At 38.7% G+C, this 22,569-nt stretch overlaps 1 protein-coding gene across 1 annotated transcript; it reads right to left on the reverse strand.

The window, feature by feature from the left end:
• Positions 1-1,078: 1,078 nt before the first annotated feature.
• LOC138871954 (uncharacterized) lies at positions 1,079-4,327 on the reverse strand. The gene is made up of 6 exons (XM_070149882.1): positions 3,863-4,327; positions 3,254-3,665; positions 2,903-3,141; positions 2,513-2,736; positions 1,421-2,405; positions 1,079-1,342 (listed from the first exon to the last, which is right to left on the reverse strand). Exons 1-6 carry the CDS (start codon positions 4,325-4,327, stop codon positions 1,079-1,081), a joined length of 2,589 nt encoding a protein of 862 aa, XP_070005983.1.
• Positions 4,328-22,569: the final 18,242 nt, after the last annotated feature.

Below are 22,569 nucleotides of genomic sequence, written 5' to 3' on the forward strand. Positions count from 1 at the left end.
GCCTCCCTGTTCGATAAGCTGCCAGGATGGAATCGAGCCTCCCAGCTGCCTCCCTGTTCGATCACGCACAGAAAGCACAATGCCTTCCTGTTCGAGCCTCCCAGCTGCCAGCATCCGTTTGATAAAGCTGGACAGCAGAAAGCGTGCGTGTGCTTGCATGTGCATGCATGTCATCTGGTTTTGTGCGTATCACGCAGCTTCTGTCCTTGCTTCGCTCCTTTTGATTCCTTGAGCTGATCAATGAAGACAGCTTTGTGCTTGGTAAAGAATCACGTGAGCTCCATATACAACTGAAGCATAAAGAATCTGAGCCTCCCTCTTGGAACGCACGTGAGCTCCACCTACAGCTGCATCATAAAGAAATATATCCCATAGTACCTTCATCCTAGAGTATTGCATGCTTTTATGTATCCTAGATAACTTTCCATGTGCATTCCACTTTTCCATTTGATTCCTTTGCTCAACAGCATGTGTTGTCTGCCATGCCTTCCACATTAAACCATGTGTACACATTATTTTAATGAATCCGAAAATGTATTGAAGCAACACATGTTGCATTGGCCTTCCACGAGAGTGGATTATTTTATGAATCCGAAAGAAATATACAAAGTTGCATTGGCCTTTGTTGCCATCTTTTCTCGAAAACTTTTTTCTTCACATGGTAGTTGTGTTTCCAATGCCATTTGCTTCTTGTTGTGGTCGAAATGAAGAGCAATCATTTTTATATTCCCATATCATGTCTCTAAACGAACTGTGTGTGTGCTATTAAACACTTCTGCACCATGCTGGTTGTATATCCAAGGAACTGAAAGCACGCGATCACCCCATGCTGGTTGGGTTTCCAATGCCATTAGTCTTTGTTGTTGTGCTCGATTATTGATGTGTTTTTGTTCTTTAGCATAAGTTATCTCGAAAAGTTGCAGCATGGAGTGCCATAAGCATTGTGATAACGTAGTGTCACCTGCGCTACAGAGAAGATAGATAGAAATACCAACCATTATATCCTTCTCCCTTAGGATTTGAATATATTGGTCGATTAAGTTGACATGCCTCCTGCTCTTCCTTTTCTCTTTGATTCTTATCTCCTGTCCACCTTCACCCTTAGACTTGGACATTTCAGCTTATCTTCATTAACCAACCTCCTTCCCTGTGTATCTCGATGCCAGAATTGTTGGCATTCTATTTCTCCATTATCTAAAGCATAATTAGCCAAGTGATCTGTCAGCTTGTTGCCCTCCCTATGAATATGAGTAACTGTGTAATTTCCCCCATTCATTAGTTGCATCATTTCCTCTACCTGGTCAGTTATGATCCATGGTGGTTTCCAGATCCCATCCATTATCTTTTTTAATAACATTGAGTCAGTTTGAAGCCATACATGAGAGTATTGTTGAAATATGCAGAACCTTAGTGTTTATACCATGGCCTTCGCTTCAGCTATTGTGTTTGTTGTATCCTCAATCTCTTTCCCTACTGACTTGACTATGTCACCATTTTCATTTCGTATACAAAAACCTATTGAGCTCCTGCCTGGATTTCCTCTCGACGCACCATCCGTATTAACTTTTAGCCATCCTGCACTTGGAAATTCCCACATGACTTTTGTAACCTTAAGTTTAGGAGTGAAATTTTCCATCATAGTTAATAGATCTTGCCATTTGTGAGGTACCATGTCCATCCCAGGCTTTCTCACTTTCACCAATGCCTGGAGATTTGATGAAACTTGATAAATCACCCTGCTAGTTGTCACAGCATCACCACACTTCATACTATTTCTTCTTTTCCAAAGTTCCCAGACTACGCATGAGGGAAGTGCTTGCATTACTGGTTTGAGCCTTAAGCACACATTTGTCGTCCAACATTTTGTGATTGCTTGGTGCAATGTAATTCCCTCCACAGCTATTCCTTCCCTCGATAGAAAATACTTCCAAGTTGTCTTTGAAGTTTCTGATCTAAAAAACAAGTGCTGAAGAGATTCCTCGTCAGGCTGTACACAACACCAACATTTTGATGGCATGCAGTAGCCTACCTTTTTCAAGAAATCATCTAAAGGTAGTTTTGCTTTCCACACTTTCCACATGAAAAATGCTATTTTAAAAGGCAGTCCCTTTACCCAAATCATCCTATAAGCTGTTCTTGGTTCGTCTCTTCTTCTCGTATACTCCCATGCTGACTTAACACTGAAATATCTTCTTGTTTCCAGCATCCAACAAGGCATGTCAAGAACCTGCTGAGGTGAAGGTGGTTTGATTTTCTCCAGAATGTGTATTGCTAAGTCTTCAGGAAGCATTTCAAATAGCTTGTCCACATCCCACTCACCATCTAAGGTAACATCATGCACGTTATGTACATTTTCATCAATGCCAAAGTCCTGAGGATCTAAAAAGAATATAGTGCCCCAAGACCTGTCCAGTTTTCATACCAAAATAATGAGGATCTCCTTTTTGTTTGCCAAAGGATTTGATGTTCAATCAGATCTCTGCATTCCAACGTTTTTCTCCAAATGTGAGACCCCCTTTTCCATGGAACAATTACAGAATTTAATTTTTTACAGTATTTCTGACATACGAAAGAACTCCATATGCTTGGTTTTGTTCTGAAATTCCACCACAACTTGCTGAATAATGCCTTTGCTACATCATGCAGTGACATGAAACCTATTCCTCCTTCCTCAACTGGCATGCATAAGGTATTCCATGAAGCCCAATGCCTACTAGTTCCTCCTACAGTGCTGCTCTAGAAAAACTGAGCAAACAATTTGTGCAACCTATTTATCACATACTTTGGAGGGTTTACCGCTGATAATAGATGCATAGGCATGCTTTGCAGTACATGGGATATGAGAACTGCCCTACCCTACTGATAATAACTTGCCCTGCCATGATTGCAGTTTGTCCATTACCTTAGTAATTAGGGGCTGATAGTATTCCAGCTTTCTCCTTGCATAAAATATAGGACAACCTAGATATATGATAGGGAAATCATTCCTATGAATGCCTGTGATCCTTTCCACCTTGCTGACCACTTCCATGTCTGTTAAATGATGCAGGTACACAGCTGATTTGGTCTTGTTAACAAGTTGCCCAAATGCAGCTTCATATGCCTTCAGCACTTGCATAATCAGCATCGGAGATGTTTCATCTGAGGATGAGAAAATAAATGCCATCTGCATACGCCAAATGATTGATCTTTGGACTCCACTTTGGCATCCCAAATCCACAAAAATACAGGTTAGTATGAAGTGCATTGAGACCCCTAGATAATGCTTCTGCTGCCAATATAAACAAAGTTGGAGATGCAGGATCACCTTGTTTTACTCCCCTTGAGGACTTAAAGAACCCGTGAGCTTGACCATTGATTAGAGTAGAATACCAATTGTTTGAAACTAATTCAAAGACAATCCCTATTAACCTTTCTGTGAATCCCATCTTTCTCAGTACCTTGGTTAGGAATAGCCAAGATAATCTATCATAAGCTTTGGTCATATCTAGCTTCAGGATGACATTAGGTCCAGCCTTAGTTCTAAGCCTAATGTCAGTCACTATCTCCTGAGTTAGAAGTATGTTTTCTACTATATTCCTGCCCTTAACAAAACCTGCTTGTTCCTCTGATATCAGACTTGGCAGAAATTTCACTAGCTTTTCATGTACCACCCTCGATATAACCTTATTAGAAAAATTACTGAGGCTTATTGGTTTTAAATCAGAAAAGGTGGTAACTTCTTTTTTCTTTGGTAGCAGAACTAGGTTGGTGTGTGTTACACACTTGGGTAGCTTATGACCATTGAAAAAAGCCCTCACCATGTCGTACAGGTCATCCCCTATTATGTCCCAACAAGAATGATAGAATTTTTCTGTCATACCATCTGGCCCCCAGCACTATCACCATTAAGTCCAAGTACTGCCACTTTAACCTCCTCTTTTGTTGGCTGCTTATTCAATTCTACATTCTGCTCAGTGTTAATCAGATTAGGAACATGCTCTAAGATATCAAATGATGAAGGAGTAGCTGCTTCTGTGAACTGTTCCTCGTAGTATTTGATAGCCTCTTCTGCAATTTCTTGTTCTTCTTCAATCCAGGTTCCTCCACTATTTTGAATTTTGTTAAGCTGAAGTCTCTTTCTCCTACCTCTCACTTGTGCGTGGAAACACTTAGTATTTCTATCCCCTTCCTTGAACCAAGTCATGCCTGCCTTTTGTTGCCAATATTTCTTCTCTAGTGCAAGACATTTGATCAATTCTGCCTGAACCTTTTGTAGCCTTTCCTTGTTCATCCCTGTAGGATTTGCTTCAAATTCTGCTTTATGAACCATCACTACCTCCTCCATGCTTGCTATCTTTTGGAAAATATCTCCAAATGTAGCCTTACTCCACAATGAAAGGGCCTTCTTTAATTTTTTAACTTGTGATTAAAAAGAATATAAGGATTTGCACTGAAATCAGCTGTCCAATTCTCTTTCACCACATCTTTAAAAGTCGCATGTTCCACCCAAAAATTCAAGAACTTAAAAGGCTTTTTTATTTGTGGAGTCTCAATATCACACTTCAGATACATTGGACTATGATCAGAACCAGTCTTTAACAAATGTTGCACCTCTATTCCTGGAAATGTTTGTTGGAACTCAACATTGGCCAAACATCTGTCTAGCCTTTTGAATATACAGTCTTCCTCTGCTCTCCCATTCCACCATGTAAATATGCTGCCTTTAAATCCAAGGTCGAAGAGATTGCAAGTGTTGACGCAGTGTTGAAAATCATCAATTTCATTCAATGACACAGGTAGCCCACCAAACTTCTCTGCTTCATCCCATATTACATTGAAATACCTCCTACAAGCCATGGTGCATCCATATCCCTTGCCATTGCATATAATGAATCCCATAATTCTATTCTCTCAATTGCATCACATTTAGCATATATCAATGTTAGGACAAACTCCACATGCGATTCAGTATGAAACAATCGTAGTGTTAATTGTTGCACCATATTGTACATAACAGTTACCTCAAATACCTCATCTATGAAAGCCCAGATCTTGTTGGAAACATTTGAATTGCCTGTGCAAGTCCTATCTTGTTTCTGTACCTTTCCAGTTTTTTTGCTAGTTGCTTTGGCTCCATCAATCCTACAAATTCATAGTGATTTTGCCTGTGCATTTTTGTCAACCTTTCAAAGGCCTGTTGTGTGTTGACTGACCTTATATTCCAAATGATAGCATTCATCACTGATTGTTGGATTTAGTTAGCGTTCTCCTTGTGTGCACCCCAGCTTTTGGTGCTGCAAAATTATCTTTTTGTTGCTTCTTCTTATCTTTTGCTGCTGATTTTGCCTTTTCCACTTGCGTAGGTGATAAGTCACCTTATCTTGCAGCATTCATAAGGTGTTGGGTAGTCGATTCATGATCCATGTCGTATCCTGATCTACCAGGTTCTTCTCCTTCTTCATTGTCTTTCTTCCCTCCTGATGTAGCTCCAACTGCAATATTTTTAGGGACCAGGGCCTTCTCTTCTCCTCATTTTAACAGCTGCAACTGCTTTTTCTCCAATGTAACAGTAACATTTACTATTTTTGTTTTTTTGTTTTAGCTGTTTCTCCTTCTCTGTTGGGTTGTGTCCTTGTGGGTCTTCTTGTGATTTCTGAAGTTTATCGTCTTCTGTTCCTCCAGGATCATTTACCTCTGGGCCTCTTCCTTCATAGTTTCTAATTTCTGTTACTTCTGCTATTTGATAATTATTGTTATGCTCAACAATTTCTGATTCTCCCATTATTAAAAATTACCAGTTGTATTGTTGTCATTGGCATGGAGCTCTCCATTTACACTTTGTTCATTTACACTTTGCTCGTCTTCTTCTTTGTCCTTCTCATTTGGTTCCTCATCAGCTTGTGCTCCTAGTGGTACTTCGTTCTCGTCTGAATCGTATTCCCTTTGTGCATCCCATAGCCTGCCACCACAGCCTTGCACTCTTTCTTTAAATGTAGACGATTTTGACCCTTCTGCTTGAGAATTTGGAGTTTTATTAAGTTCCTTGTTCACAAATGTATCTTGTGATGGGTTTTCTCGGCATGATGTATTGATCTTCACTATTCCATCTCCTGTTTTATCCTTGAAACTTCTTTCAACCCATTGTGCAGTATCCTTTTGATATTTTCAATCAATTGGAACAACACCCAATCCAAACAACTAACAAACTCAAAAAATCTTATTTTCGAAAGCAAAGCTTTGAATAGCCTTTAATGGTGGACTTCTACTCTTCAATTTTCTGACATTACAAACAGGGGAAGAAGCAGAAAACACATGGCCTCTTGAAGCATATGTAGAAGATGTGAGAAGAAGAGAGAGTGAAAGCAATAGTTGTGAGAACACAAATTTAACTCCATAGCTTTTAGAAGCAATGGTGGTAAGAACACAGATTTTGAATTTACTAATGCTTTCAAAATATGTACAATATGGGCTAGGTAGGGTAAAACTTAAAAACATGGGCCATTTTTTGTTATGGTGTGAAGTCATGTGTATTTTCTTGTAATTCTTTCAAAATTAGATGCTCACAACTGCCCCTCTTTGCTCGGAAACATGAAGAGTTTTCGGGCAAAGATAAAGTGAGCAATTACGAGCAATTTTTGCCCGTTTGAAACTCCATTTGGAAGCATTTTGGAAAAGTTTGACCGAACCTTGCTTCGGAGGTTGCCTACATATCCTTGGCTATAAAGGAATCAGATCGGTGTAGTGGGAGTTTGGTAGCTCGGACTACCGGGAAACTGCGATTTCAATATTGTTGCTGTTGTTGTTGCTTGATGAGCTCCTTATTACACCAAAATGAAAGATGAAAAGCTAAACTAGCTAAGCCTATCAACTACGAGTTACAATATTCCTATATATAAACCTTCTAAAGCTCGATCTTGAGTCTTGGATGGTTCTTCCTGCAGACTCTAATCTGAATCTTGATGCTTGTTAGCTGCAGATGTTGGTTCCTTCTTCTTTAGCTTTTCGGATCAAGGCGGGACATGTGAAGCTTGTGATTTCAATCATATCTTGAGCAGTCCGCATCTTTCTCCGCTTCTGCACTTTGAGTTCACTTCTTTTTCTTTTTCTTCTTTTTCTTTATTCTGGATTGAGATTAATTCTTTTGGTCGTCTCGAACCCTGCACCTCGAGGTGAAACCTGCTTTGACATCAAAACAAACAAACAAACAAAATTTTACTGCCCCAGTTTTCACTAGGAAAATTTTGTGAATTATTATAACAAAATTCTAAACTACTTCTTTATTGAAAGCAAAAAAAAAAGCAGGATTGTGTATCTTTGAGAAAAAAGGATTGGGGAGTGGAGCCCTATATCTATACTAAAAGTCAACTAGGCGACTAGAGAGTGGAGACCCTATGTCTAAAAATAAACTCAACTAGGGAGTGGAGACCCTATGTTGGAAAGGCGAGTAGGGAGTGGAGACCCTATGTATAAAATAGTCTCAATTAGGGAATAGAGACCCTATGTTGGCAAAAGGAGACTAAGGAGTGGATACCCTATGTTGGCCAAAGGCGACTAGGGAGTGGAGACCCTATGTCTAAAAATAAACTCAACTAGGGAGTGGAGACTCTATGTTGGCAAAAAGCGACTAGGGAGTGGAGACCCTATGTTGGCAAAAGGCGACTAGAGAGTGGAGACCCTATGTCTAAAATAATCTCAACTAGGGAGTGGAGACCCTATGTTGGCAAAAAGCGACTAGGGAGTGGAGACCATATGTCTAAAAATAAACTCAACTATTGAGTGGAGACCCTATGTTGGCAAAAGGTGACTAGGGAGTGGAGACCCTATGTCTAAAATAAACTCAACTAGGGAGTGAAGATCCTATGTTGGCAAAAGGCGACTAGGGAGTGGAGACCCTATGTCTAAAATAATCTCAACTAGGGAGTGGAGACGTTATGTTGGCAAAAAGCGACTAGGGAGTGGAGACCCTATGTCTAAAATCTCAACTAGGGAGTAGAGACCCTATGTTTGCAAAAGGCGACTAGGGAGTGGAGACCTTATGTCTAAAATAATCTCAACTACGGAGTGGAGACCCTATGTTGGAAAAGCAACTAGGGAGTGAAGACCCTATGTCGGAAAAGCTACTAGGGAGTGGAGACCCTATGTCTAAAATAAAATCAACTAGGGAGTGGAGACCCTATGTTGGAAAAGCATAAATAGAGATTGGGGATCCTAGGCTACCATTTTTTTGAGTTTTCTTCTTATCTCTTTTCTTTCATTCTTTTTTTTGTTTCTTCCTTTATTTCATGGAATGAGTAATGTGGGAAAGAATTTGGAGGGGACTTCCCTTTTGGATTGATTATTGCTGCAAAGCTGTTTCTAGCCCTTGCGCAGTTTTTCTTCGGTTGCACTTGCTTCTTACAAGGTTGCTTTGGATTGCACCCGTTTCATATTTTTAAACAAAGAACAATTATTAGTTTGAAACGGTGGCTGGTTTTGTGGCCTTGATTGTTTTGATCACTTGATCTCGGCCCTTTCAACTGCAACTGGTTGCTTCCTAAATACCAAATTCCTTTCTGACTCTGGAAAAACTCTGGCTTTTCCAAATTTTGTCATGATGATTGGTTGGTGGAACTCAACCTTTTCGACTTTATCTTGCCCTCGCTGGCCTTTCCCTTCTGATTTCTCTTTTTTTCTTCTTTTTTTGTATTCTTTTATTTTCATCATTCATTTTTTTTGTTCTTTTCTTTTCTTCGGAGCATTGGGGAACTTTCGGTTCCTCAACTTTATTTCGCTTTCGCATGCCTTTCTTTTCTGGCTTCTTTATCCCAACTTCAAATTCAGAGCATTTAGGGTACCTTGGCTTTTTTTCAACTCTTTGCCGAGACAGTTAGCCATGTGGGACTCAACCTTTTCAACTTCATTTGCCTTTATAGGCGCTCCATTTGATTTTCTTTTTCCAAGAGTTTTGATTTCGAAGCATCGACCGCCATGGCTAGTCGGGGTCGACTTGATTCCAGTGACGAGGCTGGGTGACTTTCTGCATATTAGCTCGCTCCAAATGAGAATCCTGTAAATCAGTCTTGTCATCCTTTTTTTGTCTTAGTTTCGGAAATTCATCACAATTTTTGCCTCAAAATCGAGAAACCTTGCCAAGACTCTGTCGGTGCCGATGGCTGTGAGGATCCTCTTTTCGATCAGGGGCGCCCTTTGCGGGTTTTCACGAGTTAACCTCTCTCATTTCTCTTCTCGCCTTATAGTGCTCTTTACGAGATTTCACTAACAAGACTCTCTCGTTTTTCATTTCTCTGCTTACCATCACCTCATGGTGCCCGTGTGAGTTTTCACCAATAAGACTCTTTCATTTTATTTCTGTCATTTTTATTGCATCGGATCCAAGTATCCGTATTCTATGATCCTTGAACATTCTCATCGATTGATCGGAAGGACTTGAAAGGATTTGGGTAAAATGATTTGGATCGAATTACAACTTTGAAACCATTCAGGCGGGATCATCGCCGGACCATTACAACATCTGCCCTAGTTTCATTTTTGGGGAAATTTGGATTTTTGTTTTGGTGTGACTGAACCCCAGAGAGAGGCTGCCTACGTATCCTTTAGGAATCAAGTCGAACATAGTTCATGGAACTTTGTTTTCGATTTTCTTTTGTTTTTCTGTTTTGTTTTGTTTTCTCTTTCTTTTTCCTTTCTTTTTTTCTCTTTTTCGCTTTTTTTCATTTTCTTTGTCTTTTCTTCCTCTTTTTTTGTATATATATTTTTTCTATTTTTTCATTTTTTCCATTTCTTTTCAAAAATAATTTTCAATAACACTTTTAAGTTCCAAAGAGGGTAATCAAAGAAGAGTAACCGGCTCAAATGGTTTACAAAAGGGTTAATAGTGTTTGGGTAGCGAAAATGAAGGCATTCGTCATCCCAACCGGAGAATATTAATACTATATAGAGGATAAAACAGAGCATCTTTTGACTGCATTTGCATTGACAGTTGTTTCGGGGACATTTCCTTTGACGTGTCTCAAGTACAACGCATTCTTTTGGCAGTACTTTTGTTGTAATGTATGGGCCTTTCCAATTTAGAACCAATTTTCCTTCAGATATTCCAACTCTTTGTTTTATTTCCTTAAACTTTATCTTCATTGCGATCTAATCCTTGATTCATTATTTCGAGGTCTGGCAGCTTTTAGAATCTGGGCATGAAGTCCGCAAGCATGTCATGTTATTGAAATCTGCATTTAATAGAACTAAAAAGAGAATAAAAAAGAAAAATGACAAGATTAAGAAAAGAGACATTCTTGGACAATGAAATATTAATTTCATTTGATTTTTGATTTTTTGTTTTTTTTTTTCAATTTTTTGAAGACAGAAGAGTTTACATCAGAAAGTAAGACAATAAGGTAAAACATCTGAATCACCCCCTTAGATAATCCGAACGCAGAAAGGATAGCAAGACTGGCTACTAAGACTCCCGTCTGATGGGAAACTTTTATGCTTGGAGACCATTTTTGGCTTTTCTTCTATCTTAGTAATGGATGCAACGGCTTTCAGTGTCGGATCACATTACTCAGCTTCACAAATCATTCCGACCATTGGCCCATGTTATGGGCAGGCAACAGATTGTTCATCACATCAGGAGCTTCTTCATCCCGAAAAACGATTCTTTCAGCTTCAATCAAATCTTCAACTGCCCTTTTGAGGGTACAACAGTCCTACGTATTGTGTCCCACTGCTCTATAGTGGTATTCACATCTAGTGTCAGGTGGACTCGGGGTTTGGCCGGTTCGGGGCCACTGGCTGCAATAGATCTAGCCTGATTAGCTTTTGCAAATAGCTTGAATACGATTCACCAATAGGGATGAACTGATTCTTTCTGAAAGGATCTCTTGGGCGAAGATTGTATTGGGGATCATTTGGTTGAGGATTATATGGAGCTTAGTAAGGATGGGACTTTCTGTGGGGTAGAGCTCGATTTTGTGTACAATGATGAGGCTCCGTATAAGATTGCATGCTCATCACCGTGTAAGGAGGCGGTGCCCTGGCATACGCAGCATCTTGAAGAGTATAATAATGTTGAGGGATCTCAGGAAGCATATATGATTGGATGGATGACCTGCGGATCCCCCTTGAGCTCGAAACCATCATGGCTCCTTCTTCTCTCTCGTTTACATTTATCAAATATTCTTAACCATTTTCAACATCTGGTGATGTGGCTTTAAAAGCAACATGACTCAAGATTCGACCTGTTTTAGCCCATTTTTTACCATCTCCCCAATTTTGATAGCCTCAGCAAACGGCTTTCCTATAGCAGACATCATATTCTGGAAGTAGTCCGCCTCTTGGGCCTGTAGAAAGACCGTGACCATTTCAATTTCATCCATTGAAGGCTTTACCCTGGTAGCTTGCTCACGCCATTTGACAACATATTCGGGGAAGCTTTCCGTGATTTTCTTTTTCAAATTGGACAAAGAGTTTCTGTCGGGAGCGATGTTCATATTATACTGGAACTAGCAAACAAAATCTCGAGCCATATCATCCCACACATGCCAATGGGTAATTTCTTGATCCGTATACCACTCAGAAGCGATTTCGGTGAGGCTTTCCCCAAAATAGGCCATTAGCAGCTCCTCTTTTCCACCAACACGCCTCAATTGGTTACAGTATCGTTTCAGATAAGCAACCAGGTCTCCGTGCCCGTTGTACTTTCAAATTTTGGCATCTTGAAGCCAGGTGGCAAGTGGATATAGGGAAATATACAGAGGTCGGAGTATGAGACACTCTTTTGACCACGCAATCCTTCCATGTTTTTTAGGCTTTGTTCCAGGCTCTTCATCTTCCGAGCCACTTCCTCTTGCTCGGGATTTTTAACAATCTTTTCTTGCTCCCCCGAGAGATCATATTGTGGAGTTTGAATGAAAGAGTATGGGGTCACATATGTTATTTCTGATTGAAGCTGTGGACGCTGAAAGGTGAACATTGGAGGCACAACATACGACCGTGGTAAAGTTGGTTGTGTTCTGGTGTCGACTAGTGCTGTAGAGAATAATATTGGAGGTGCCCAAGAAACTGGAGCCTGGGGCGAACCATAGAAGGCATGCCAGGATCATTGAATGGCATTGGAGGGTGCCCGCATCGGATGAGCGGGTTGGGCACAGGAGCATTGGTAACCTCACTTGACCTGGGGATTTAGGGAACCCGGGGATTGCACTTGGCAATTCCCTACCATTAGACCAGGCGTCCCACATTTTCATTATGCGGAGACGCAACATCTTATTCTCTTCAGCAGCTGCTGATTCTAGCTACAGAATAGCCGATGTCGGTCTAACCTCAGGACCGATGATTGGTAGATTACTTGCGGAGACCATCTGTGCCTTTGGATCTTGTGAAGGAGGGCAGGCTAGACTACCAACAAAACTAACTACTAAAACCTGGCTAGTTTGCACACCCAACAACCTTGTTAGTTTTGAGATGCTTAACAGATAGGAAATCGCACGTTTGGATGCAATGCACCTAAACAATTAAACGTTTCTACCATGTCTTTGAACGGTTGCATGTTTCATCCCGACCTTAGTTAACCCTTTTAGTATGTACCCCTTTTTTTATTTCTGTCTCTCTTAATCACTCTTTTTTTTCTTTTTGTTTTCGCTTTTTTATTTTTTTGGCACTCTCTTTTCTTTTTCTTTTTTTTTACTCTTTTATTTTATGTCGCTCTTTTTTCACTTTTTCATTCTTTTTCACTCAATTTTTCCTTCTTTTTTTTCAGTTTATTTTTCACTCAATTAATTTTATGACTATGATCGAATCCGATGAGAACCCTAGGTATCATGATGTCGCATGAATCAGATCTTGCGTAGTTCGGAAAAAGATCGAAAATGGAGTAAATAAACTAACTTTTTTTGGATGGAATTTTTGAAAGAAATGCTTTAAAAGAAGAAAGGAAATATTTTTTTTTTGATTTTTTGATTTTGATTTTTGTTTTGTTTTTGAAAAAAAGACTTCTAAAAATTCATTTGCTTTTGATTTGAACTTTGGGAATTTTATAATTAAAAAAGAAAATATTATTTGTTTGAATTTTCATTTGTTTTCTCTTTTTCTATAGAAGAAACAAAATATTTTTAGATTTTGAATGTTGCCTCGTAATTTTCGAAAGAGGGAACTTTTAAGAAAATGTTTTGGATTTCTTAGTTTTTATTTATTTACAAAAGCAACTTCTAAAGAAAAGCAAAAATATTTTTGGACTTCAATTTAAATTTTTTATTGACATTTACGAAAGAAATACTTTTAAAGAAAGAAAAGAATATTTCCCCCTTTTTTTGGTTTTTTTTAATTTTTGAAAAAATACTTCAAAATAAAGGAAACCCGTATTTCGGATATTTATTCTTTTTGATTTTTTTTTATTTCTTTTTCCATCTGAAAGACTTCAGAAAGAAGGAAACTATTTTTGAGTTTAAAAACCTTTTTTTTTTAATTTTCTAAGAAAAGATTTCTAAAGAAGGAACTAAAAGAAAATATTTTTGGATTTTTCTTTTTTGAAAATTGGGGTCGGAATCGATGAGGTTTGCCTACATATCTCATATTCGGTAAGAATCAGACCCGCATAGATCGGTCAGTTTTGACGGAACAGGGAAAACATTGCACTTGAAATTTTGGCTCATTTTGAAATGACTTTTCTTTTTTCAGAATTTCAGCAAAGTTTCCAAATTTTCTAAATACCTACCTCTCACTTTTTTTTGATTTTCTTTTTTTATTATTATTATTTTTATTTTCTTTCCCTATTTTAGAAGCCGGTCAACATGCAAGTCGAAACAAACATATGCATAAGTAGCACGTAAGATGCATCAGGATGGTCTTTATTTTGGGTACACCTGTCCTAGACGGACAAAACCCCTGTGTTGAGTCCCCAAGGTCAAATGCACGTGATGTAAATAATCATTCCTACTAGGAATCCGGCATGACGTTGCGTTATTCTAGGTTTAAAACATGAGGTTTGTGTTCTAGACTTGGGTTACCCGAGCGGACAATTGGGGCCGAAGAGGGGGCAACGTACCGGGAGCACTAAAGTCTACCCGGCCTTGTTGCTGGCCCAACCTTGATCTATTTGGTATAATTTCTACAGAAAAAGCGGTCCACGCGGACGTGTGCACCATTTTCAGAAGACTCAGAGGGGTGGCGTAAGAAAACCTTTAAATACAGTTCAAGTAATATCAAAGCGGTAAATGACAATTAGCACATTAAGTCCACAAAATACAGTAATATCAACAATAAAGACAAATAAAAATCGCATTAACAAGCTCGAATTCTTGAACCCTGAACCAGAAGTTCTGGGTTCTTATCCCCAGCAGAGTCGCCAGAGCTGTCACACCTCCTTTTTACTGCCCGAGAGGGGATAAGAGAGTTTTTCCCATTTAAGTGATATTATTCGAAATGGGATTATTTATTTAATTTTTAGAGTCGCCGTTGGAATAATTTATTTGGTGTCCCAAGTCACCGGTTTATTTTAAATCCCAAATCGAGGAAGTTTTTATTTTATTTTAAAAGTCTGCGGACCAGAAATTCTAGATAAGGAATTTTGTTAACCCGGGAGAAGGTGTTAGGCATTCCCGGGTTTCGTGGTTCTAGCACGGTCGCTTAGTGATTACTACTTTGCTTAAATTGTCTAATTACTTATTTTAGGACCTATGTGCATTTATCTTTTTACCGCTTTTAGTCACTTGAATTAATCGTAATTAAAGAATCGAGTTACACGTACGTATACTCATTTCCTTTGGTGCGTCAAAAATCATGTCACGCGAACGTGTCCACAATTAATAATGCTTTGTTAATTATTAAGAAAGTTTGGTTGAATTTGCGCGAACGCATCCTTCGAGTATCTTTTTAGAATTAAATTCGCAATTATATTACACGAACGTATACATAATCACAATAATAGTCTAAGTCGATCTTAAAGCAAACTACGAGTGTTTAAGATCATTTAATACTAAGTTAATATTAAAGTAAGGGCCATAGCTTATGGATTCTTATTTGTATGGCACACCTCGATTTATTTAGAAAAATCGTAATTATGTCACGCGAACATGTACATGATCACGATGCTAGATTATGGGTGCACCTAATGCATTATACGATTTTTATACGGAAGAATGATTAAAACTGGTTGTGAAGTATGAGATATCTTAAATGAATATGAAAATTCAAATGGCGGTCCAAAAATCTGGGTACAAGACCCTCGAAACCACTCTTTATTATTGACATTGTGTTGATTAAGAATAAAATAAAGAATCTACTAATTAGTTTTCTCCACGAGTTTGTACCAGAATTTACCAAATCCAACGAACAAAATGGGATTCCAGCGAGGCCCCAAAATATGGAGGTCTTCCAAGATTCTAAAATAGTCTTAGAAATTATTGGGATGTCTCGCATAAATCAATACGGCAGAAGGTCATTAAGATCTAAACAGTTAGTTTCAAGCTATAACCACTATTCACAATTACTTTTTTTTTGTCATTACTTAATATTACATCATATTTTTAACATTATAATCAGTTCCTTCCAGACATATTCATGTTCATTACAAATCATCACAGTCAGAATTTAGGTAGATGAATAAAAACTCAAAACAAACTAACCAAATTTCATTTATAAATTCAAGTAAATACGGATAGGTGGATATGTACATACCTAAAGGATAAAACGGGAGAAAAATGACCAAATAAAAGTCTCGAACCCGAAGAACGAAGCTCAGCCACAACGAACCAGCAGAGACAATGGTTTCTTCATACACAAACAACTTCTTTTTCCTAAATCCAGAAGGTTTGAAACAAAAGTTAGAAATTAATAATAACTTTGCATCCTTTTTTGGGGGTTTATTTTCTATTTTTCGTTTTTTATTCTTCAGCAGAAGAGCAACAACTATTCTCTTAGGGGTTTGGTCTCTCTCATCGTCCGTTTGTTCTACTTTATCTGTGTGTGTGTGTGTTCTTATTTCCGCTCTATTTTCTGTTTCTATCTCCAAATCCCTAAGTTTTTGTCGTCCGTGTGCCTATGGAGAAGATGAGAGCTCTTGTTTAATTAATTTTTTTTCTTTGGCTTTGTGTGGCTGCTCGTTAGAGATAGAAAATCAAAAGGGGGCGTTGGGTTGTGGCTATCTGTTTGGAGAAGATATCATTCGAATGGATTAGGGATGGGGCACCTTTGTTCATTTAGGAAAGGACGAGGGGGGTCTAATGTGTGTTTTTTCTCTTAGCTCTAATGTGTTTTTATGTGTAGGGGTAGGGTTTTAGTAAAGGGTAATGGGTATTTGGGTAGTGGTATTGGATTTGGTTTGGGGTTTAAAATTAATTTGGGCATTTAGGAATTGGCCTAATTTTAAAAGAAACAAGACCAAAAATATGTTCTTCCTATTTTCCTTTTTTTTAATCAATTAAAATCCTAAATCAATCTATTTTTGTAGAAATTAAAAAAAATTATTTATTTTTAACATTAAAACGACTAATTAACTTAAAACCAAAGAAAAAATGCTAATTTTAAAGACTAAAATCTAAATATGTTAAAAAATGACCATTTTTATGATTCTTTGCTTAATAAAATTATTTTATACATGCAAATTGAACCTAAGATTGCATGAACTTAAAACATGACAATTTTTTATGATTCTATGATTTTAAAAAATATTAAAAATGAATGAAATGCAACTAAATAAAGAAAAATTTCTAAAATCCGTTAAAAGTTATTTTTGCAAATTGAACCTAAGATTGTATGTAATTAAAACATGACAATTTTTTATGATTTTTTCTATGATTTTAAAAAATATTTAAAATGCATGAAATGCAACTAAATAAAGAAAAACTTGTAAAATCCCTTAAAATTATTTTTGGTTTATTTTTAGGAGTTATTTTCATGTAGGGCAAAAATTAGGTGCTCACAGCTGCCCCTCTTTGCTCGGAAACATGAAGAATTTTCGGACAAAGATAAAGTGAGCAATTACGAGCAATTTTTGCCCGTTTGAAACTCCATTTGGAAGCATTTTGGAAAAGTTTGAACGAACCTTACTTCGGAGGTTGCCTACATATCCTTGGTTATAAAGGAATCAGGTTGGTGTAGTTCTGGAAGTTTTGGTAGTTGGGACTACCGGAAAACTGCGATTTTACTGTTGTTGCTGTTTTTTCTGCATGCTGAGCTCCTTATTACACCAAAATGAAAGATGAAAAGCTAAACTAGTTAAGTCTATCAACTACGAGTTACAAGATTCCTATCTATAAACCTTATAAAGCTAGATATTGAGTCTTGGATGGTTCTTCCTACAGACTCTGATTTGAATCTTGATGCTTGTTAGCTGTAGATACTGGTTCCTTCTTCTTCAGCTTTTCGAATCAAGGCGGGACATGCAAAGTTTGTGACTTCAATCATATCTTGAGTAGTCCGCATCTTTCTCCGCTTCTGCACTTTGAGTTCACTTTTTACTTCTTTTTCTTTATTCTGGATTGAGACTCATTATTTTGGTCATATCGAACCCTGCGCCTCGAGGTGAAACCTGCTCTGACATCAAAACAAATAAACGAACAAACTTTTTCTGCCCTAGTTTTCACTAGGAAAATTTCATGAGTTATTGTAACAAAATTCAAAACTACTTCTTTATTGAAAGCAAAAAAAAAGCAGGATTGTGTATCCTTGAGAAAAAAGGATTGGGGAGTGGAGCCCTATATCTATACTAAAAGTCAACTAGGCGACTAGAGAGTGGAGACCTTATGTCTAAAAATAAACTCAACTAGGGAGTGGAGACCCTATGTCAAAAATAATCTCAACTAGAGAGTGGAGACCCTATATTGACAAAGGCGACTAGAGAGTGGAGACCCTATGTCTAAAATAATCTCAATTAGTGAGTGGAGACCCTATGTTGGCAAAAGGCGACTAGGGAGTGGAGACCATATGTCTAAAAATAAACTCAACTAGGGAGTGGAGACCCTATGTTGGCAAAAGGCGACTAGGGAGTGGAGACCCTATGTCTAAAATAAACTCAACTAGGGAGTGGAGACCATATACTCTATGTTGGCAAAAGGCGACTAGGGAGTGGAGACCCTATGTCTAAAATCTGAACTAGGGAGTGGAGACCCTATGTTGGCAAAAGACAACTAGGGAGCGGAGACTCTATGTCTAAAATCTCAACTAGGGAGTGAAGACCCTATATTGGCAAAAGGGCGACTAGGGAGCGGAGACTCTATGTCTAAAATAATCTCAACTAGGGAATGGAGACCCTATGTTGGCAAAAGGCGACTAGGGAGTGAAGACCCTATGTCTAAAATGATCTCAACTAGGGAGTGGAGACCCTATGTTTGAAAAGCAAAAATAGAGATTGGGGATCCTCGGCTACCATTTTTTTGAGTTTTCTTCTTATATCTTTTCTTTATTTTTTTTGTTTCTTCCTTTATTTCATGGAATGAGTAAATGCGGGAAAGAATTTGGAGGGGACTTCCCTTTTGGATTGATTATTGCTACAAAGTTGTTTTTAGCCCTTGCGTAGTTTCTCTTCGGTTGAACCTGCTTCTTGCAAGGTTGCTTTGGATTGCATCTGTTTCATGTTTTTAAACAAAAAACAATTGTTAGTTTGAAACAGTGGCTGATTTTGTGGCCTTGATTGTTTTTATCACTTGATTTCGGCCCTTTCAACTGCAACTGGTTGCTTCCTGAATACTGATTGCCTTTCTGACTCTGGAAAAACTCTGGCTTTTCTAGATTTTGTCATGATGATTGGTTGGTGGAACTCAACCTTTTCGACTTTATCTTGCCCTCGCAGGCCTTTCCCTTCTGATTTCTCTTTTTTCTTTTTTTTTTTGTATTCCTTTTTTTTCATCATTCATTTTTTTTTGTTCTTTATTTTTCTTCGGAGCATTGGGGAAATTTCAGCTCCTCAAACTTTGCTGCAACGGCTAGTCGCGTAGGACTTAACCTTTTCCAACTTTATTTCACCTTCGCTGGCCTTTCTTTTCTGGCTTCTTTCTCCCAACTTCAAATTCAGAGCATTTGGGGTACCTTGGCTTCTTCTTTTTTCAACTCTTTCCCGAGATATTTAACCACATGGGACTCAACCTTTTCAACTTCATTTGCCTTTATAGGCACTCCATTTGATTTTCTCTTTCCAAGAGTTTTGATTTTGAAGCATCGACCGCCATGGCTAGTCGGGGTTGACTTGATGCCCATGATGAGGTTGGGTGCCTTTCTGCACATTAGCTCACGCCAAATAAGAACCCTGTAAATCAGTCTTGCCATCCTTTCTTAGTCTTAGTTACGGAACAGTGTTAGACCGAAAGGGATCCAAAGAAAACAAACAATGGAATGGAGAATGAGTTTAAAACAAGAAGTGTCCCTTTCTGGGAAAAGAAAGAAGGACTTATCTGGAGTACATGCGGACTTCAATGAACATGACATGCCTTTTGGACTGGATGCCCGATCTGTGTTAACCGTCCGACTCTCAGAAATTCATCACAATTTTTGCCTCAAAATCGAGAAACCTTGCCAGGACTCTGTCGGTGCCGATGGCTGTGAGGATCCTCTTTTCGATCAGGGGCGCCCTTTGCGGGTTTTCACGAGCTAACCTCTCTCATTTCTCTTCTCGCCTTATAGTGCTTTTTACGAGTTTTCTCTAACAAGACTCTCTTGTTTTTCATTTCTCTGCTTACCATCACCTCATGGTGCTCGTGTGGGTTTTCACAAATAAGACTCTTTCATTTTATTTCTCTCATTTTTATTGCATCGGATCCAAGTAGTCGTATTCTCTGATCCTTGAACATTCTCACCGATTGATCGGAAGGACTTGAAAGGATTTGGATAAAAATGAATTGGATCAAATTACAACTTTGAAACCATTCAGGCGGGATCATCGCCGGACCATTACAACATCTGCCCTAGTTTCATTTTTGGGGGAATTTGGATTTTTGTTTTGGTGTGACTGAACCCCAGAGAGAGGCTGCCTACGTATCCTTTCGGAATCAAGTTGAACGTAGTTCAGGGAACTTTGTTTTCGATTTTCTTTTGTTTTTCTGTTTTGTTTTGTTTTCTCTTTCTTTTTTTCTCTTTTTCACTTTTTTCCATTTTCTTTGTCTTTTCTTCCTCTCTTTTTTGTATATATATTTTTTCTCTTTTTCATTTTTTTTTCATTTCTTTTCAAAAAAAATTCAATAACACTTTTAAGTTCCAAAGAGGAAAATCAAAGAAGAGTAACCAGCTCAAATGCCTTCGTCATCCCAACCGGAGAATATTAATACTATATGGAAGATCAAACAGAGCATCTTTTGACTGCATTTGCATTGACAGTTGTTTCGGGGACATTTCCTTTGACGTCTCTCAAGTACAACGCATTCTTTTGGCAGTACTTTTGTTGTAATGTACGGGCTTTTCCAATTTAGAACCAATTTTCCTTCAGATATTCCAACTCTTTGTTTTATTTCCTTAAACTTTATCTTCATTGCGATCTAATACTTGATTCATTATTTCGAGGTCTGACAGCTTTTAGAATCTGGGCATGAAGTCCGCAAGCATGTCATGTTATTGAAATCTGCATTTAACAGAACTAAAAAGAGAATAAAAAAGAAAAATGACAAGATTAAGAAAAGAGACATTCTTGGACAATGAAATATTAGTTTCATTTGATTTTTGATTTTTTTTATTTTTTTTTATTTTTTGATTTTTTTTCAATTTTTTGAAGATAGAAGAGTTTACATTAGAAAGTAAGACAATAAGGTAAAACATCTGAATCACACCCTGAGATAATCCGAACGCAGAAAGGATAGCAAGACTGGCTACTAAGACTCCCGTCTGATGGGAAACTTTTATGCTTGGCGATCATTTTTGGCTTTTTTTCTATATCGGCAATGGCTGCAACGGCTTTTAGTGCCGGATCACATTCCTCAGCTTCACAAATCATTCCGACCATTGGCCCATATTGTGGGCAGGCAACAGATTGTTCATCACATCAGGAGCTTCTTCATCCCGAAAAATGATTCTTTCAGCTTCAATCAAATCTTCAACTGCCCTTTTGAGGGTCCAACAGTCCTACGTATTGTGTCCTATTGCTCCAGTGGTATTCACATATAGTGTCAGCTCGGTGCGAGGGGGACTCGGGGTTTGGCCGGTTCGGGGCCACTGGCTGCAATAGATCTAGCCTGATTAGCTTTTGCAAATAGGTTGAATACGATTCACCAATAGGGATGAACTGATTCTTTCTGAAAGGCTCTCTTGGGCGAAGATTGAATTAGGGATCATTTCGTTGAGGATTATATGGAGCTTAGTAAGGATGGGCCTTTCTGTGAGGTGGAGCTCGATTTTGTGTATAATGATGTGGTTGCGTATAAGATTGCACGCTCATCACCGGATAGGGAGGCGGTTCCCTAGCATACGAAGCATCTTGAAGAGTATAATAATGTTGAGGGACCTCAGGAAGCATATATGATCGAATGGATGACCTGCGGATCCCCCTCGAGCTCGAAACCATCATGGCTCCTTCTTCTCTCTCGTTTCCATTTATCAAATCCTCTGAACCATTTTCAACATCTGGCGATGTGGCCTTAAAAGCAACATGACTCAAGATTCGACCTGTTTTAGCCCATTTTTTACCATCTCCCCAATTTTGATAGCCTCAGCAAACAGCTTTCCTATAGCGGACATCATATTCTGGAAGTAGTCCACCTCTTAGGCCTGTAGAAAGACCGTGACCATTTCAATTTCATCCATTGGAGGCTTTACCCTGGTAGCTTGCTCACGCCATTTGACAGCATATTCGGGGAAGCTTTCCGTGATTTTCTTTTTCAAATTGGACAAAGAGTTTCTGTCGGGAGCGATGTCCACATTATATTGGAACTGACAAACAAAATCTCGAGCCATATCATCCGACACGTGCCAATGGGTAATTTCTTGATCCGTATACCACTCAGAAGCGATTCCAGTGAAGCTTTCCCCAAAATAGGCCATTAGGAGCTCCTCTTTTCCACCAGCACGCCTCAATTGGTTACAGTATCGTTTCAGATGAGCAACCAAGTCTCCGTGCCCGTTGTACTTTTCAAATATTGGCATCTTGAAGCCAGCTGGCAAGTGAATATGGGGAAACATACAGTGGTCGGAGTATGAGACACTCTTTTGACCACTCAGACCTTCCATGTTTTTCAGGATTTGTTTCAGGCTCTTCATCTTCCGAGCCACTTCCTCTTGCTCAGGATTTTTAACAATTTTTTCTTGTTCCCCCGAGAGATCATATTGTGGAGGTTGAATGAAAGAGTACGGGGTCACATATGTTATTTCTGATTGAAGTTGTGGACGCTGAAAGGTGAACATCGGAGGCACAACATACGGCCGTGGTAAAGCTAGTTGTGTTTTGGTATCGACTGGTGTTGTAGAGAACAATATTGGAGGTGCCCAAGAAACTGGCGCCTGGGGGCGAACCACAGAAGGCATGTCAGGATCATTGAATGGTATTGGAGGGTGCCAGCATGGGATGAGCGGGTTGGGCACAGGAGCATTGGTAACCTCACTTGACCTGGTGATTTAGGGAACCCGGGGATTGCACTTGGCAGTTCCCTACCATTAGACCAGGCGTCCCACATTTCCATTATG

This window comes from Nicotiana sylvestris, chromosome 6 (genome assembly GCF_000393655.2).
Source record: "Nicotiana sylvestris chromosome 6, ASM39365v2, whole genome shotgun sequence".
Classification (NCBI taxonomy): Eukaryota; Viridiplantae; Streptophyta; class Magnoliopsida; order Solanales; family Solanaceae; genus Nicotiana; species Nicotiana sylvestris.